The 20,769-nt window shown below is 36.1% G+C and overlaps 1 protein-coding gene across 2 annotated transcripts; it reads right to left on the bottom strand.

Annotated features, from left to right (window-relative positions):
- Positions 1 to 7,102: 7,102 nt before the first annotated feature.
- On the bottom strand, positions 7,103 to 16,302 carry LOC124173335. Of its 2 annotated transcripts, none has more exons than XM_046552867.1 (4): positions 16,171 to 16,302; positions 15,886 to 15,935; positions 15,636 to 15,767; positions 7,103 to 7,911 (listed from the first exon to the last, which is right to left on the bottom strand). In XM_046552867.1, exons 1-4 carry the CDS (start codon positions 16,250 to 16,252, stop codon positions 7,849 to 7,851), a joined length of 327 nt encoding a protein of 108 aa, XP_046408823.1. In that variant the 5' UTR covers positions 16,253 to 16,302; the 3' UTR covers positions 7,103 to 7,848. The 2 variants fall into 2 exon arrangements, with proteins under 2 accessions (XP_046408823.1, XP_046408824.1); XM_046552868.1 differs by lacking the exon at positions 7,103 to 7,911 and adding an exon at positions 8,094 to 8,344.
- Between the last annotated feature and the right edge of the window lie 4,467 nt (positions 16,303 to 20,769).

Below are 20,769 nucleotides of genomic sequence, written 5' to 3'. Positions count from 1 at the left end.
AGTAAAATCAAGTAGTTCACATACGTTTAAGTATGTATTACAACATAGTTATGAGCAATTTAAGGACAAAAATATTATTTTGCACAAGCAGAAACAAAGGAGAGATTAATCTTTATTTATCACAATCAATCGAAATTTTGTCAGCAACATTTACCAATGGTTGTTTCACATTTTTTTAGGGATTTGGGTAAAATAGTTCAAATTCTGGCCAATTTATTTCCTTCGACAGCTATTTCATTATTGCTTTCCTATTCCTGAGGTGAGATTTGTGAGGTAAGATACTTTAACAGTGAAATAAATAGGCAATTAATAGCAATTCCACAGCTGGCGCTGATGAGGCTTCATAACCACTAACCACTTCTAGCCATTGCCTAGAGATGTTACAGCATTTTGCAGCCTCTTATTAATGGGAGCAGTAGGAAGGGAAGAGGATGAACAAGAGACTGTTCAGGCCTACTGAGGGTAGAGATTATACCTGAGGTTACATAGGTCAAATTCCAATGCAACAACACCACTTCAGTATATACCATATATGTACTAACACGAGTACATCTGCGGAACATTTCAGCAAACGAGAACTAAGTACATATGACCAAAGCCCTGGTACACCAATGCAGCTGCCAAAAAGCTATAAACCAAGGTAAATCTCTAAAGCACCGTGTAGTGCTGAAGGGTATGCATAAAATTAACAGATAAAAATGGTGACTTGCAAAAAAAGACCATCTTAGAATAAGAAACCATTGCTGAGAGAATCATTGCATCTACAAGATGGTTGGTGGAATTACGGTAGCTGCAGGATGGAGAATGAAAAGTGCCAACATAGAGATTCAATTTTTATGTAGTACCGTACTACCATGCATACATTATTGATGAGTTAAAACAGAAATATAAAAAGAGACTATCCCCACATAAGTGTGAAACAATACTATGAATTATCAACCAGTCATGAACAAAAAAATGCATATTTTCAACAAAAACTTAATGCATTTGATAAAAATTTTTGGTAGCTTACACACACAACAGGTAAACATATTAAGGTTGAAAATAAGGAGGTGGATTAACCACTTGAGACTTTTGAACATGAGTGCATTATATTTAAAAATCCATTATATTTGAATGAACCCATGCTTGCCGATCCCTTCAGTTTCACCAACTGGCAGGATCCCCAAGCATCGATGCTCTAATGTCACCATAACTCAAGACCCTTTCTAAAAAGGCCCCATTCCCCTAAAATATACTTTTCCCATTAACATTCATGATAACATTGAAACCTGAAATCAAAGATTGAAGGAAAATCCTCCACCCCTCCACGTGACAACAGAACTCCACATTCCTGTGTAAACAATTGCTGAAATGGATAGGTAGGCTATATTAGTGTTCTCCAACGAACCTCCTCCGAGAGACCATGCATTGATATATGATGCAACATGCTTTTTATTATAGCACTCACTATTAGCATATCATGCAATGATATGCTTGCTATGCTAAAATTTAAAAAATATTATTTCTCACTTTTACAATTTTTTAATACATGCATACATACTTAGCATGCATACATTACATGCATAGTTCTGAACAAAACATTCCCCATCAGCCATGCAGAACTGCCACACATGTCAATTAATGCCAAAATCATATCAAATAACTCATTTAGGGGATCAGGGTAAGTTGAGCTGATGTGAATAAATTGTACAATAGCATATCCCAAAGAAGCTCCTTTTTGGAGCTCATGCATTAATATATCATGCATGGTGCCTCTCATAAAGGCAAATGAATTGCCACTTAAACTAAAAATAATTCTATTTTGTAACGTTGATCAATTTTATAAATATCTGTTCCCACTATAGCAACTATACAAATAAACACACCATCACGTAACACTCGTGTTTCGTGCACACACATGGTAGTTTTAAAACACAATAACTACCAAGCTTTTAAATAAGCAGAAGAATTAACTCTTACATCTGATAGCAGAAATCCCATATATTTATGTATGGGATATCTGCTATCATCATAGTAATTCAGCTTTTGCAAGTTTTTTATAGTTGTTTACTCGGCAGTGCTGAGTCCTCAATCGCTAACCTAAGGTTGATTTTTATTTTATCATCTTAATAATTAATGTGATTTTTCAACATGGCAATAGCTGACAACGCCTTGATCGAAATACATTCCAATGAATTAATTTAATATCGAAATATACAACACCTAATACCATGCAGCGACAGGCCATGTTGCCCTATGTTTCCATTAGTCGAAAGTCAAAGTAAGGGTGCCGATGTAACTACGACAATGTTGCACTTTCCACTAACGTACTACGGGAAAAGATGGAGTGGATTTCACTACAGTGCAAGTTGCAGCTCTAAAGACGTAGCCTACAGCGACAAAGCCAGACAAAAGGAAGAGAGGGGGGACCTAACTCCCTCTCCCACAGTCATCTTCCTCCCATTCCCCTCCCACTGATATCCAAGCCAAACAAAAGAAGAACGTGAAATAGGAGCACAAGGAGCATACTTAAGGCCATAAATCACATAAATGCTTGGACGTACCTAGCTTTAGGTGTGGTAGAACTGACAAACATTTACTTTTTTTAGTTTAATAAACAGATAACACAAAGCATAATAGTTAATACTTGCTCAGCAGTGCTTTGCATTCGAGAAATACCAGTCGTAAAACCAGTACACAGTGAAAGAAATTTCTTAACCTCGCTAAATTAGATTTATTTTATATGTAAAATATACACCCTTTGGTGGTACAAAGACTGTCACTCGCAAAAACGGAATTTGCTGCAACGCTTAGCTGTATTTGCAAAACCGGGCTTCCACTGTACATAAGTAAGTCCTTATCGATTACACACTTGGATTGATCGCTACTTCGACTGTAATCATTCGATCCGCTTGATTTAACTTCTGTCTAATTAAACACATTAGCAGTAGTACTATATATAACTTTCATATTCAAACCTTGCTTACCAAAAAAGTTATTAGCGAATAAGGCATATACAAAAAGATAGGTATCGACATAACTCACACATGATTCCATAAAGCTGAATGACCATCATTGCAAAATTTGATATATTTGGTGATAGAAATACACTAAAAATTTAATGAATCTAGCGCAAACAGTTACTAAGATAATCCAATTTGTATTCTCTACATGAAAATAGCAACAACGATTTTTCACCCGCAGCAGATGTTTTTGGAGTTTTATTATGAATTAACCAAGAGAGTCACGGGAAAATCAGAGTAAAACACGAGGGAACAGAGTAGTCTCCACGATTTTTCATAAAGATTCCAAATTTTCACATTCCAAAGTCTCACGGCCAAAATCCGAGATTGATTGAAAATTTGCCTATCTCGACAATGGAAAATCGAAAAATATTTGTTGCTTGGAAATTTTTCGAGGCAAAAAAATTCCAAGATAGCCATTAACTCAAGCAAAAAATCTAGTTTATTTTCTTTAAAGGAATTTGTCCCACCATTATTGCAAGTAGGTCAAAAAAAAATTCCACAGTTAGGTTAATAAGAAAAGCAGCGCAAATTTTCAATAATTAATAAAAAATATTCTGAATTCCAACACCACACCAAAAATCAGACAAATAATCTAGCTGCAATGAAGGGAAATTCATGCTCCTAAGACATTCAGAACTACCAAATACAATGGAAAAAGTTTTAGTCCCTAACGACCTCCATGTTACCATAGAAGTGCATCTCAGAGCCACACACATGTAAGAGACCAGACTTATGCCTGGACTTTCAACAGTTATCAAAATTTCCTCTTTCAAAACTAACAGTTTATGTGGAATTTTTAAGCTAAATTTACATAACATGTATGACGCTCAGAGATGAGTAGGTATTCATTTGTAGTCCTAACTTTATGATGCTTACTAGGGATTGTCAGATCTGATACTTCTGATCCAAATGCATCATAAAAATGGAATCTGAAATGTCAAATCAACGCTTTTGTTAAAACAACGTCACAATAGTGTGTTGGAATGAATTTCAATCCCCTATTCACATATGCTGTCGTACTATGATGTTTGTCCTACTCATGAACAATACTGATTAAAAGCTCTCGTTGGAGTATTGCAATAGAATTGCAGCCATGGAAATTTTTAAGGCAAAACACGACAGGCACATAGCATGAACCTATCCAAGAGATTGAGCAACAATCAGGGGAATCTAAGCACCATAGTAAAATAACCACGCCGTAGATTTCACAAATCCACTCTCACCCCTCCATCAGCCAATGCCTCAGTAGTTTTTTTTCCTTTCCGAGAACCCACAGACCATAAATCACTTGCCTCAAAGGAAAAGATCAAGTTACACGGGGACAATGGAAACGTGTTTCATCCCTACCCTAACTCACCAACTGACCTTTTTTGGTCTACCAGGTTCCATTCTCCCAGTTTCTGGAGGCCAAATGCTATGTGAGTCACTTACTAAGCTCAAAGATACCTCCTTAGCTTTCAGCAATTTTGTGATTGCATGACATGCATGTGGTTCAAAAAAGAATGAGACCTAACGTGACACATATTTGACATCATTTAAGTTTTCTCTGATCTATTGACCCAAAGATTTATAGTTACAACAAGGCTACTAATACTCAACTCAGTCTAAACAGGACCATTTCAGAAGAAACAAGCGTAGCATGAGTGCATTCAAACAAGACAATACAGACTGGAAACTTCAGGTAACGCAAACTGCATATATCACATCTTTCGCCCCTTCACTTTGAAGGCAACCACGTAACATGCAAGATCGGACGTGTTGCTCCTTTGCCCATAGCCTCATTGCTTGAAAGACAGAGCGTGCTCCTTCCCTTCAACCCCTCCTTCAGTGCTCTTCACTTAAAAGCATTTTCGATTTCTTCCATCCACCATTTAGTCCAACAATGTACACACTCGCTCGAGTTTTTTAAACTGCAGCTGTTTACACCAATATACATTTCAGTTGTATTTATCCTCATAATAGCACCTGAAGATGATTTTTGAAAAATCAGGGCCTTAGCGTAATGGACATTACTTGGCAAGGCAGATGTGGACTATTAACCAGGAATTGTCCCTCAAATCTATGAGTTTCCCCATGTTTCTCTTTACGTTTGATATGTGATTAGCATTTGCAGTAAAAATGCCGCAGGATGCCCACTGGTGGCAGTAAATTAAGTGTGCCCTCCAGAGAAAAAAACCCAGGGCAATCTTTTACATGCATACCTCTGAGGTACGGACATGATGGCGCTATGCCAAGGAGTAAGAAAAGCAAACAGGAACATTTTAAAAATGTCACTAAGGGAGAAACTCCCCTGCCTGCCGCTTGTTTTTGAACTAGGGTTTCAGGTGACCGATACACGTTGAAAACCAAGGCCACTCAGTTCCCTTTGGGCTTGCGACCGGTGAAGGGGAGGGGGGAGATAAGAAGTTTGTGCAAGAGACGCACCCACATTTTTGGATGAAATTTCTGGGTATAAAGTTGTGCCTCTTACATGTGCTAACACGTTATATTTTGCCCAAAGCGGTGAAAATAATTTTTGTGATGACTGCCTAATTCTGGGTTCACCAGCGTGTTTCTCGTTTTTAATTGACCACAATTTCAATGCCCATCCTGCATTTTTCTTCAGGTTAAAGGTGACAAGTCTTCCCATCTCATTGAATGATCACGCTGCAGGAAGGCAGGACATAAAAACTGTAGTGGCGAGTCCATTCTCACCAAAACCAGTAAGACTAAAAGTTAACATAAAAGTGACTTTGCGCATACATGCTGTTGATGTCTGTAGTGTAGTTTGCATGGGAATGAAACTTATAAAATGAATTGAATAACAACTTTTGTCAAAATGCAGAATCATACATTACAAAAATATACAGTAATTATCTTTCTTTTGCTAATTCAATAATCCCTTTCCTTTATTTCATTTTGAATACTGTTTTTTTTTCTTTCTTTAATATTATTTTATTTTCTGGATTGATTCGCATCAATGAATGCATTCTTTAGACAAATTAAATGCAAAAACTATGACTTTCGACCTGTGATTTAAAGGAGATTATAGGGTTGCCACTCTGGCTACACAGTGAAATTCAATTTCTTCCAGGTTTTCATGTTTTTTTGCAGGTTTTGGCACTCTCAATGTCGTCAAATTCAGGTTTAATAAACCATCAATAAAACTATCACCGGCATTATATTAACTAAAAATTAATATATGCAACAGATGCCGTGAATGTAAATGCAGCAATGAAAAGTGATATCTCAAATTACTAAAGGTTTCGCGGTCCATATTTTAGATTTATGGTTTTTTGGGAATATCCCGCGTCAGGTTATTAAAATGGCCGACGTTTCTTCTCCTATGCCGGAGACTTCATCAGGGCGAATGACCGTGTTGTCTTTGTTTCGCATCAATTTATAGGTGGTGGGGAGTTTTCTGGAAGCTTGTTTTTCTGGAAATGACCGGAAGCCATGTGTCACTGATCTTCTGCCTGTTGTCTCTGTTGAAGTTGTTTTTATGTTTTTTGATTTCTAAGGCTTCCCAGAAAATCCTAGTTTTGAAGTATTTCTCCCTGGCGAGAATTTTTGGGTTGTTTACATCGATGGCATGTCCTTGTGCGGCATGTTCAGCGACTGCTGACTTATCGGCGTGGCCCAGTCGAATTGCTGCGCTGTGCTCCTTCACTCTGGTTCTTATTGTGTGTCCAGTTTCACCCACGTACACTCGGTCGTATGTGCCGCATTTTAATTGGTATACTCCCTCCGTTTCCAATTTTTCCCTTCCTTTCACGTTTTGAATGATGTCTCTAATTTGCGTGCGTGGCTTACACACAGCTTTTATCTGATGTTTATGGTATTCTGGATATTTTATCCGTGACCCCTTTAATATACGGCAGGAAGGCTTTTTTCTGCTGCTCTTCGGTCTTTTCTTCTTCCATCCTTGAGTCCTTTTTACTTAATTTGCAGGAGATGGCCGTCCTTATTTCTCTCCGTCTCAGAAAACTCCCTACCACCACCTATAAATTGATGCGGAATAAAGACAACACGGTCATTTGCCCTGATGAGGTCTCCGGCATAGGAGAAGAAACGTCGGCCATTTTAATAACCTGATGCGGGATATTCCCAAAAAACCATAAATCTACAAAAGTGATATCTGTTATGACATCGCCTAGTGTATGCAAAATTCAGGAAGGCCCAACCCAACTGTGCTCTTGCCCCGACACTGACTACCAAAGCCACTTTTAATATGCTAATACCCTTAGGACCTTCTTCCATCTGGACACTGGAAGTCCTTTTTTAATTCCTTGGCAAGAGATTGCTTTTTGCGCACTTTATTATTACCACAAAGTAACCAAATTTCCCTTACCCATTTCAAATTTAAAAGGGAATTGAACATGTAAATTATTTTTGCATAAGTATAAATTATTGTGAATGGTACATAATATTTCTATTTAAAACAATACCTAGTAATGCAATAATTTGATGGTGGACTCATGGGCTAGAGGGCCTAGTGCAGTGCCTAGGGTATTAGCCGTGCAGCCCATTGAGCTGAGTCCCAAATCAGAGGGAAGCAAACACAAGAGAAGTGTACTCCTCTCAAAAGAACACCTCAATAGAGAGAGATTAAAAATATTCTGATGCTATGTATTGAATGGAAAACATTTTTCTTTGGCAGAAATAGTTAAGTATGCCATCTTCAACATTGAGTTTGCCTTAATCAATAACTCACTGACCAGAGGATCTTGCTCAACTCCAGCATCAATCAGCCGTTTTTCCATGGCCTGCTTACTCTCCAATCATAACTATAGCTGGAAGGTGGAGCGTTACTCAAGACACTGGGGATTCTGAAAACACAGTAGTCCTCAAAGATACTGTTTTACCTCAGCTTGTCCAGACAGACAGAACAGATGCATCTCGGGAAGCCATCCGACTGCGCAACCTACAAATCAAGAGGGAAATTTTCCATAATAATAATAGGTCCAATGAAATCCTTTCTTCAAATTTTCCTCAGCCGAAATTGTGATCGTTGAACAACGATGCCAAGTCATGAAAGCCAATCGATAGTAAAAGTATGGCTTGATTAGGGCTGAACTACGAGAAAAAATTCCTTTAAGTTTAGGGTCCCACTGTGACAATATTTCTGGTTTTGTCTAATGATTGCACCTCGACAATTACCATATTTCTTAATGCATTATAGAAATAAACAAGGACACAACTCACTTCAATTTGAAATAAGTCACATCACTCAAGAAGTTTTTCAAGGATGCCCAAGACAGTGGAGCAATAAACATATCCCTCTTGTTAGTTTTTCACCTCCGATGAATACGTAGGGGTCAAATGTCACAGAATCTTTCACGGGAATATCAGGACAACTACCATGACAGACAAAAGGTTTTAAAAGTTGTTCTAAAGTATGGGGCTGTCCACATATCAAGAGGTTACCCTACATAAGTTACAAATTGACCTTATTGGGTGTGTCAAAATCTGTTTGATGTATTTTTTAAGTATTTTCATGCAGACAACCTTACCTCAGTAACAATGTTACCCATTTGGGAAACTCTTAAGCTGCATGTCTCTTTGGCATGAGTTCGTCGTTAGTCATAGTGGAAAGAAACACCATGAAGACCCTTACTCCCGCAATCACGGTGGATATAATCAAGACTTACATATTAAACGGAAAGTCAGTTATCAAAAAGATTCGTAAAATTTTCTTTGAGCATGGTGTTTGCCTTAGAAGAACAGTGGACCACAGGTTATACAACAAATGTAGGAAAGGAAATTGTTTCATAGTGGAACATCTTAAGAGGAGGAATTGTAAAGGGCACCCAACAATCTTACCAAAGCACAGAAACGCAGTTGTGATTTCATTCTTTGCATCTCCATCAAGATCCATCCACCGTCGCACACTTTTATTGGACATTTCCAGATCTTTGTTACAACACACTTTAAAAATTCTAAACTTTAAGCCTTATAAAATGAGAATGGTGCAGGAGCTTCGTGAAGGAGATAGTGACTTTCGAAACCATTTCAGCAACTGGATGATTGACAAGCTTAATGAAAACCCTATGTTCACATTTCAGATTAGTATCCTATTCATTCTGTTGTTTTATGTTATTTTTCTTTGCTCTTAATGTCTTTTGATAATATTATATCAACTTGTATGATGCGTCTAAATTAAAAATGAAATTCATCCACTGCCTTCATGTTTCACCTAATGCTTTCGGACGAAGCAATATTTTTTTTTAATGGTGCTATGTCTTAAACCCACACGTGATATTGAGCGACAAGTAATCCCAAGGCACGGCGTGAGCAGTCGTAAAAACTGAAATGGTGTAATGATGTTCATGGCCATTACAGCTAGCCATGTTTTTGGGACATATTTTTTCGAAAAGAACGTGAGGACAGACACCTATCAGGCTATGCTGGAGGAAAGCCTTCCCCGGGATATGGAGCACGAAAACTTTGGAAATGCTGAGGAAGTGTGGTTGCAGCAGGATGGAGAACCTGCACACAGGTCTAAGGCAGTCCTCAGTGTGCTGAAAGAGAAGTTTGGAAATCGGCTGGTGTCCATGGGGACAGAAGTTGAGTGGCCACCAAGAAACCCCAAACTCACTCTGTACGATTTCTTTTTATGGGGATTTTTAAAGCAGTTAGTGTAGAGAAAACATTTAATAATGTTGAAGAACTGAAAAGAGAGATAATAAGATGTTCAGAGTTAATTACCCTGATTATGCTTGAGAACATTTTTACTAGATCAATTGTCAAGTGAATTCAATTATGCCTAGCATGGGAGGGAGGGCAAATTGAATAATGGGTACTCTATATTTATTTTTATTATTATTTATAAATATGACTTAGACCTTCTCATTAATATAAACCAAAATGTTACTTTCGTTATAACATACAATTAAGTTTGAAATTGGCTCAACTCAACCCAAGATCTCTTCCTTAATCACTAATTTAGTAACATTGAAATGGGAACGGCACCACCCTTTAGAACACATTTAAAACCTTTAATTTAGCATGTTGTTTACAGCTCCATTGCCTTGGGCATCCTTGAAGACCTTCCGGCTAGCGGGTTAATTTCCTGGATATTTTTGTGCAAATGTCTCGAATGTTGACCACCTTATGACCTCAGGAGGTTAACAACTTAACAAAATGGGCACTATGTGTACCACGCAACTCACTTAGTCACCCTTAAGTTGGAGACATTAGTTTCCTTGATATATCAAAGCATGCCTTCATGACCTTTGACTCCCATTATGACCTATGGAGGTCAAAAAATCAACAATACTGATAAATGAACTGCAAAACTGTCGTAAGCACCCTTAAAAACCTATGGTTCGACACGCTGGTTGTCACGATGGCCCAACGTTTACCTGTAAGACCATTGACCCCCATTGTGACCTCCTAAGGTCAAAAAAACAACAATACTGATAAATGAACTGCAAAAATGACTTAGGCACCCTTTAAAACCTGTGGTTCGACACGTTGGTTGTCTCGATGGCCCGACGTTTACCCCTATGACCTTAGACCTCAGTATTAGCCTTGGAGGTCAAATACTAGAAAAGACAAGCATTAGGACAATACCAATGACTTGGGCACCCTTTAAAACCCATGGATAGACACCTTTGATGGTATGCTATTCTTTTTGCCAACTTTATGTCCTTGAGTGTAACCTTACTGGGTAAATAGTTGAGTTTTCGTGAACAAAAGTGTTATTTTCCATTTCCTCGTGTTTGAAAACCTAAGAATTGACATTCTGATCAATGAAATTCTGACTTTTTTCTATCTCGATTTTTTTAACATTGAAAATTTTGGTTTGGGCCCACATTGTAAGGTCAAAAGATCAAAATTCGAAAATTTTGCTTGCACTCAACAAAACTTAGGACCGTTCCCCATCAGTATGCCAATTTTCACGAATATTGCTGGAGTGGAAGTTACTAAAATTAGATGTCAAAAATAACACACGACCATTGGGACAGTCCGTACAATAACATAAATCTAGGAAGCAAGATGCATAGATCAGAATTCCTGCAAAACATTTTGAGGGAGTAGGTAGTCATTTATAAGGAGAAGATCGGAAATAAAATGATCTCAAGTGAGCTGAAATGAAAGACAGCTTATTTTGCGGATTTATCAACACGTGAAAGTGGTACCAAGAAAAGAAAAGACAGAAGTGGTAGATGTATCGTATGTCCACAGAATAAAGACATTAAAACAAAATTGTTCTGTTGCTCGTGCAATAATTGGATGTGTGTGAGCAATGTGATTTATACTTCCAAAAACTGTAAGAAAAATTGTAAGGATCACTGACAAGGAAAATAAAGTGTAAAAATATCAATACGTGTTTACGTTCATTAGGAACCTAGACTACGAAACTTTGATAAGTTATTCTGGCAGCACGCGGCCAAAAAGGACTACCGTGCCAATGCCTTGACAACATTATTCACAGTGCATATTGAAGATTCTGAGGAAGTAATTTTTGTAGGAGAAAGATGAGGATTAGGTTCTAAATTTTGGGGAACACCACCCCCAAGTATAATCTCAGGATAATCCAAGTATTATCAGGTATGTATTGGAAGTGTGAACAAAAATTTCTCAGATGGAACACTGGGTCACTGTGGTCATTGTTTCAGACATGTCAACACTATAATCGAACATAGTTTTTTCTGGGCAATTGTGAGTCACCTCTGCCATGAGGATGACGCTCTCCCTTCACATTAAAACTGCAAGCAAAAATTGATTTGAATCATAATATTTACTTTCAGATGATTAAATGATAAACTCAAAGTTAAACTCTTCCCTTCCATTATATTCCTTCACTATAAAATCTAATTCCATTTGTACATCTTTATTGTATTGCATTTGGGCACCGCTTATAACCATAATTAAATTGTTTACTGTTTTATGGGATGAACCATTGTAGATTCAATGATGCTATACTTAAAAATACATTAATCTTAGCAATTTTTTCAAATAAAATGTTGTCTAACACATTTTTTTAAATGTTCTATGTGGTGTCAGGAGCACCACACTTGAGTAATCTCGATCGGGAATCTCGCGTGAGTAACGCCAGGTTATTAACGTTATAATGAGCTAAAACTAAAACCAGACAGAACTGCCTGTGATAACTCAAAGAATATAGAATTCAAGATATTTGTTTCATTCAATTCAAACATCAAATTTGCGGGTTATATTTGCAAATATTAATCAATTCATGTATTTTGTTGAATGCTGAACATTTTTCACTGCTCTATTGAGAATTGTAAAGGTCCTTTCATGACATTTAATATTATTCATTAAAAACTTTAATGTTCTATTAAGTTTTGATCTCTAATTGAATTGCTTTTTCGTAAATTTTGCACGTAATACTTTGATGCTGTCACTAAGCATTATACTTTGCCCTTCGTGGCAAGTGATTCATCAAATACAAGATTTAGTTACTTTTTCTATTGCTATAATCTGTAGAGCCCACAAATACAAACATTTTTCTAAATTTTTCATTCTCGATGATATGAACTTGAAACTATTAAGGCCAGGCTACATGGTACATCGACATAAACAAGTTAATATCTGCTTGCCTGAATGATTTCACAGGGCTTACAATGAAAAAAGAATCAATCACACCGAAGAAATTTCCACATAAAATTTTTCAAAATTTTTTAGGCAACATTCTGCGTCAAAAATATGACAAATATATCTGAAATCATTGAATTTGATGAGCTTTTTCAAGCACAGTGGGCATATATTGGCAGGTTGGCCACTTCCAAAGGCAACCTACGAAAGGAATTAAAACATATGCATGAGATTTCAGACTTGTCGTGGAAAGCATGCCCATAGAATGGAACAAAACAATAACTAAGGAAATCAATAAAATGTTACCCCAAACTTGCTTTTAAGTCAACAAAATCTTATAAGTCATCCTCTACAGTTACCTGGCTTGCTGCAATTGAAAAGAAAATGTTGTAACAATAATCATTTTTCTTCACACAAAGTCGGCACAGGGGTACCCTCGGAATGGGGAATTCTACTGAAACTGAATGATTATGTGATAAAAAAATATTCTTTGTGCAGCAAATTAAAGTTAAAGCAGTTCTTCTCTAAGCTGAATATTATTCGTAAAATTTCACTTTGAAAATTTTACATTCATCTTGCCCTCAAAATGACCCAGTGCCATGTTGGCTGAGCGTGACATCTGAGGCCAGTAAACAATAGGTTTACATGGTGCCAGTAGACTATTTGTCCCAGTTTTAGTAAAACCTATGCATCTATCAACGTAGTTAATTTTTCTATATCTTAATTCCATCATCAGTCATGTGAAATATTTATCCTGAATAATTGACAAGTTTAAAGACTGTATGCACACTGGAAGATGCAGCACCATCTTAACAAATAGCACTTATTACTTTCTCATCCTCATCCACTGCGATTTCCATAGTATAAGCTTATTGTTGTCACTTAATGTTCTGGTGTCACCTTACCCTCAACAGTATAACGTTCAAATTTATTAACACTTAAATCTTAGAAATTACTGAAACACAGTATGTCTCTCTTCCAGACCTTAGGAATGCTAAGTAAATCAAAGTAAAATATGATCCGTTGTATTTCTCCAAAAGGCTAACATCACATATTCCAATATTGCACCAAGTACACACAATGAAAGCGATGAGTAAATGACAGTAGTTAAATGAGACACAAGCAAAGCTTTAGATTACTAGCAAATGTGATTATTGATTTAATTTACGTTACATTTCAATTTTGCGGCTTCTCAACTCATAGGAATCTTCATTACTGGAGAAAAAATAAGTGGCCATGAATTAATCTACCTTCAGAATGTTCCCAGGATGCGTCTTTATGAAGTCGGAGTCAAACATTGCGCAATACAAGCACCGTAAAAACTTTTGAACAATTCACATATGTTTTCACACACCCTTCACCTTATGAATCAGTATCGTCGTAGATGTTTGTTATCGCCGCTACTGTTTTGTTACTGCCATGGAGCGAGTCTACTTACTCGCTGATGTCACAGGGCGTTTTTGTAGCATGAAAGAATTTGGCAATTGTTGGGAACTTAGAAGCTCTCTAGCAACAAGAATAATGAGAATCATGAATTATTTATCTTTCATGTGCATTTTATATGCAAAAATATTATTTTGCATACGTTAATGACTTTAACTTACTCATCTAAACTTGAAAAAAAATAGCTTTTAATTTTAGGAGAGCACCCCATTCCTTTGTAAAGACTAGGAGAAATTCCCAATGGTAATAGTTATGTTTTTCACTGCAATAACTCATTCAACCTGTAAACCAGTTCACTCCACAATCAAATCTCAAAGCACTCAGTGATTTACAAATTTCTAATACATTATGTTCATTTCTATGACGTACACAATGCAAAAACTTGGGAATAATTAAGGAAACAGACATAATATGTTCACATTAACATATGACCTCAAAAATAAATCGAATTTCAACAGAAAAGACAGGAAATATTTTGCTCGAACTCCATGCTCATTGACGGCCTCGCTCATAACTAACCAGGCAAGCAAGAATTAGTTTAGATACCAGACTTCATTTGCGTATTGCACCACTAGAGGTTTACGTATGCAACAGGCTTACCATCGTAAAATGAGGTATATCTAACGATGAGTCTATTATTGAGGTGCATTGCATTATTTTAAACATGGATATTTTAAAACTTTTTTCATTCGACATTAATGAGATTTTTTACTGTTTTTCATTCTAAAAGACCACATATGAAATGTGGCCAAGTGCAAGCCATGAAGTACATCTCGGACTTTGCTACATAAACTATCTCAAATTGTTCCTTCAGCAAAGTCGTTCACCACTTATACTAAAAACTGCCCACGAAGACAGTCATTAAAATAAAACTGCAAAATATACTAGAAAAGAAGACTTTCCCGTTCAAGTAGTGCATTGCAATCTGTACACCAACAATTATTTTTTTCATGTACTCCAAATTAAATAAACAAAATTGATCTATAAAAAAACCACATCTCATAAGTAAATAAACTTCAAAAATGGGCGCAAATATGATTCTAGAAATAACCTAAACTTTGAGTGTAAAAAAATTTAAAAACAAACAATTTTCCATGCACTCAAAATTAATTAAACAAAACTGATCAATAAAATAAAGCACAGCCCATTCTCTAATCCATGAGTCTGATTACAAAAAAACTTGCACTCACATGCACAAGTTATTTAGTGAATGCATGAACGTCTTTAGCGGACGAAAATGGAATGTGTACATATGCGTTGACATATATCAGAACAGGTTATATTTTTTATTCATGCATTCACACAAGTTGTGTGGTTACACGGTGTATTTTGACGTTCATACATTTAGACATTAACCCGTACGTGTTAATGTACCGTATAAACAAATACTATGCCCGTCATGGCAAGTGAGTCATCGAATACACGATAAATTACATTTTCAAGTTATTGCAATAATCTGATGAAACCACAAATACAAACATTTGGCAAAACTTTTATTCTAGCCCACATGAACTTTGAACTATTAAGGCCGGGCTACACGGTAAGGTAACACGAACAAGTTAATATCTGGTTACGTGAATGATTTCACATTATTTAAAAGTTACACGAGGCTTCCAATGAAATAAAATAAGATGCACTCACCCTGAGGTAATTTCTACACGAAACTTTTCTCAGTTCTCCGTCCGATTTATGACAAATATTTATGAAATCATTGAATTCGATGAGCTTTTTCAAGCACAGTGGGCTGGCAGGCAGGTCATCTCCAACAGCAACCTACGAAATGAATGAAAACATATGCGCAAGAGATTTCAGACTTGCTGTGGAAAACATGCTCATACAACGGAATAAAACAACGACTAAGGAAATCAATAAAATGTAAACCCTCACTTACTTGTAAGTCAACAAAATCGCCAAAGGCATCCTTTCCAGTTATCTCGCTTCCTGCAATTGAAAAGAATATTTTGCAACAATAATAATTTTTCTTCGTGCAAAGTCTGCACGGAGATCCCTCAGAATTCCTTTCTGAAGACTCAGATAAATTCCCGGCGGTAATACTTATATTTTTACAGCAATAACTCAATCTATCTGTAAAACCAGTTCACTCCTCAAAAATCATCCACACAGCACTCAGTGATTTACAAATTTCTAATACATTACGTTCATTTCCATGACTTACGATAACGCAAAAAACTTGAGAATAATCCAGGAGAATGGCTTATAAAGCTCACATTGACAAGGACCTCAAAAATATATCGCATTTCAACAGAAAAGACATCAAATATTTTCCACGAACTCCATGCTCATTGACGCCTTGCTAATAACTGACCATGATAGCAAGGATTAGCTTACATACCGGATTTCATTTGCGTATTACACCGCTAGAAATTGCGTATGCATCAGGCCTAAAATCGAAAAATGAAATATTTCCAACAATAAGTGATATATTATGCTAGTTTATTACATTATTTGAATAAAAAATATATTAAAACTTCTTTAACTCTACATTTAAGAATATTGAAATCTTTCTCATATTTAAAGACTGTAGATGTAATCTGACCTGGCGGACGCCGAGGTTGGGCTTAAATTTTGTTTCCGGCCAGGTGATTGAATAACCTTTAACCAAACATTTTTACACTACAATTAATCGAAAATGTGATGAATTTTAAATGAAATGGTCCTTTATTTTTTGAAATGGAAAGAAAATACTCTTCAAACACGGATGTTTGGCCTGCTCTATAGGTGTGCTACTGGCGGTTAAAATGGCAACTAGAAAACATCGGTTTTATACAGAGGTTGATTGTATAGTCATATAATAACAAGTGATCGTTGTGGATTAAACTTGTCGTGGATGCTTGTCCAAAGAATTTACAATTGTGTCATAAATTGTTGAAAAATTTCTCAATCCAAGCTATTGAGTCGTGATATATCTTTCCGTCGATTCATCAATTGTTGGATTTCGTGTTCCTTTCGTTTAGCATTCTAAAGTATTATATTTTCACTCATCATCTTAGTCAATGTAGTTTCCTTGTTGGAATTTGTGATCTTTGTCAATATTGAGTAGATGATTTCTTTGACGATAAACCTGATTTAAAAAGTGAATAAGATTTTGAATCGAAAACATGAGTCGTACCATCGGGATTTTCACAGAATCTTCAGATAGGAATCCAGAAATAGTCCTTTGCAGACTTTGTAGGGAGAAGCATGATTGTTTTTACAGCATATTCACTTCGAATGTAGCGTACAATATAACTGTGAAGGATGCCCTACATGATTTAGTTGGCTTACAAGTAAGTGGCACATTAAATTTTATCGATTTTATTAAAAATGGTGCTTACTTCATGTCATGTTTTGATTCCAAACTCTATTGATGTGTAACTTGTTTATTAAAATCTCAGATTACTGTGGGAGATGGCCTGCCCACTACCATGTGTCCACTGTGTTTGAAGAAACTTACGGAATTCAGTGTTTTCAAAAAGATTTGTTTAGAATCAGACGCAGTTCTTAGAAAAAGTTGCTTCAGGGTGAGTACTTATCGTAATCTCTTATTTGAAGACTGGTGCAGTATAAGTATTGCAGAGTTAAAGGTGAAACTCTTTGGTTTATGTAGACAAAAGTAGGAATCAAGAATGATATATTTTGCGAAACGTTTTACGGAAAAGTGTAACAAGTCCAATTTCCCGTAAATTTCCCGGCAAGGTATTGGTAAGGTCAAAGGTTGGTAAGGCAAACCTATTAATGTTGCTGTTTGTGTTACAATGGCGACGATTGAAGACATTTTGTCATCTAGTGAAATTAAGTGTGTGCTAAACTACGATATCCAGGAAAGAATGGCATTCAAACTCACTATTTATCAACTCAAAAAGGCAATCTACCCACTGCGCTATACCACGCTACATTTTTAAGTATTTGATTAGGTAATCGGAGCATGTTAAAGTGAACAAAAAAATCCCTGACGATTTGCTGATAAAGATTGAAGTGTCAGAGACCCAGAAATTGGTTTGTCTATGCGTTGTCAAATAAAGTCACAGTTGCACGTAAATATATTACCTTTCTTTAGTTCGGGGCCTCTTTCTTACCTTAAACTATGATCTCATGAGGCTATGGTTAGGTATAACTAAAAACATCTTTGCGAAGTTTCGGAAATTGATTGTTTATTTTCAAGTCATCTTGTATGAATAGATGGTGGTTACAATGAAGGCAATATTGGCAAAGCATTAGATATTAATTTTAGTGCGGAAAGTTTAACCCATAAAACATTTTTATCAAAAATGTAAAATTAGAAAGAAAGTTAGGAATTTTGATTCGGTATATCTTTTCTGTATTTGTTAAGTGTAGTTTTATATAATTTACTATTTTCCTATATTGGAATATAATTTTTATATTTGCATCAACTTTGATTATTTCAATCACAGCATATTTGGCTAGAACCATTTCTGTTAGTGCCCTTTTTAAAATTATTTTCGTTTTACTTAGAAAAACAGTTTTTTACACAATCTTTTAGATAAACTCTATTTTGTTTCTAAAGGTACACTATAAAATCTGATAGTTTTCTATAAATTTTTTGGTTAGAAAGTTTAAATATGACCTTAGCATAAATAAGCTCAAAGATTACCTTTGTTAGGAAATATATTTTTTAGGTACTGAGATGTTTATCCTTCATAAAAGTCTTCAAAATCTTTGCAAAGGATATGGCATGCAGAAGCTTAGTCAGGAGTTACGCCAGGCCAGATTCTCCTACTCCATCATGGCCGACGTTTCTATTTCGACGAGTTGTCCTGGTGCCCTGATGATGATGGACAACTCATACAAAGAAACTTCGGCCGATTGTAAGATAGAGTTGGAGAACCTGACCCAGTGGAATTCCCATGTAACCTTTGACGATTCCATACACAGGGAAAACCTGTGACAATTCTTTTTATGATATGCATGCCTGGCAAGGTTATTGCGTTCTTAATTTTTTTGGGGGCTATTGGCATAAATAAGGGCTCTAAATTCATGCTCAAAGTAGCTTAATTCTTACAATCTTTTTTGAGGTCTATTCTCTTGAAACGTTTTTTTTATTTGTTTTGATAATGTTTTGTGTACTAATTGCATGATATTAGAATGGAATGCTGTTTTTGTTTATGGATCAATTTTGCTCAATGAGTTTGGAGTGTGTTGACAGAAATATTTTCTTAGTGCATGAGGCATAAATAATGCATTTTGCTGATTTTTTTAAATACCTTTGTATTTATGCAGGTTACTGTGGTGAGAAACTTTTTCACCTAACTGTAGAGTTAAAGATTTAGTTCGTGATGCGTATTTATTTTGTATTTTAATGGTTGATGTGATTAATAACTTATAATTGTGGTTGATTAATAAGGCTCTGACCACCCTATGATAGAAATGGAGCTATTACAATATCTTGTGGGTGTTATAGGGAGTTATGGCAGTGGTAATAAGATTCACACAGCGTTAGTTCAACAAGATATATTCGGATATAAACGGGTACAACTCAATTGTACATTAAGCGCGAACACACACTGAGGGACCACTAGCGTACACCGGAAGTGCGCGCGCACACAATCGACAAACATCCAATACAATCGATAGTATCGAACAATCGATACAGGATCATAGCAGACAGACATAAAGAAACTATTGAGCACACCCTTCAAGAGTGGATGTGGTGTAAAAGGAAGGATGTTGTCCATTGCTAGCTGCAATTTTTTCTCATCATTGTGGCAGAGCTTGGATACTGGAATAGTTTAAATGTTCATCTTTTGAGGTTAGGCATGAATGAAACCATTTTTCAAGGTATTCATTTGAGTGCAACTGCTGATCTGCCAGACCATGTAATATTGAATGCAACAAATAATAATCAGATGATTCAATGTCTGGGGAATTTGGTGGGTGCGTTCGGCATTTGCATTTGAGTGTTTCCAGCAAGGTTTTAATGTTTAATGTTCTAGGCGTTGTAATGTGAGGTTTCGTGCTGTGCAATTACTGTTGAATAATTGAAAACACAATGTCCTTGCTTGACACTAAATTCCCAATGCATGCAATCCCTTGGAAATGGCTTAGTGGGCAACAACAAATACAAAGCAGTCTCTTCTTGATCTTCATTGAGCAATGCCCCCAATTTATTTTCTTTGGAGGATTTTGGCCTTTCTACACCTAAACAGGGGTCATCATTGAAATGATTGTCTTTGAATCAATGATACCAATTGTGTAACAGTGTTTCTGTTATAGCAGTATCTCGGTTAACTTTATGGTGCTCTTCTCTCAACACTAAGTATCTAATGCTGTGACATATTCATCTTGGTTGTTGACCAGTTTGTTTACCTAATGTCTAAGCTTGAGTCATGATTATTCTGGTAGTTCAAAATTGACCAACAATCAGTGCTATAGCCATCTATTGACAGGCAGTAGGAACTTTGTTTCGAGAATAATACGTAATTGCTGTGTGATTGGTTTTGCATGTTTTAAGGATAATAGTAACAGGGTAATTTAAAAATCCATTTCATGAAATATTTATGGAAGAGAAGATGATTTTGAGGTCTGTTTTCTTTCTGCATAAATATTACACCCTGTAGTCTCATTTAGAGTTTATATTTGAGTATTAACAAGAGGTAAAAGAGCATAATAGGTACATTGAACACATGCTCCACTTTTTTTCCATGACTCTACTATTGAGAAAAGAATAAATAGTGATATTGGCCAGGTAACAGCTACTACCACAAATATGATAATTGCAGAAGCAAATTGGGTGCAAGAATAAGAAACTTGATCAATT

The sequence above is a fragment of the Ischnura elegans genome (assembly GCF_921293095.1).
Source record: "Ischnura elegans chromosome 13 unlocalized genomic scaffold, ioIscEleg1.1 SUPER_13_unloc_4, whole genome shotgun sequence".
Classification (NCBI taxonomy): Eukaryota; Metazoa; Arthropoda; class Insecta; order Odonata; family Coenagrionidae; genus Ischnura; species Ischnura elegans.
The sequence above is the reverse complement of the archived record's forward strand: the minus strand, read 5'-3'. Positions and strand labels throughout refer to the sequence as shown.

Coding starts and splice junctions, on each gene's coding strand:
- LOC124173335 (XM_046552867.1), bottom strand. CDS start 16,252: ATGCGATATATTTTTGAGGTCCTTGTCAATGTGAGCTTTATAAGCCAT. Junction 15,768..15,885: donor GCGATTTTGTTGACTTACAA/GTAAGTGAGGGT, acceptor TTCATTTCGTAG/GTTGCTGTTGGAGATGACCT. Junction 7,912..15,635: donor CGTGTAGAAATTACCTCAGG/GTGAGTGCATCT, acceptor CTTGATTTGTAG/GTTGCGCAGTCGGATGGCTT.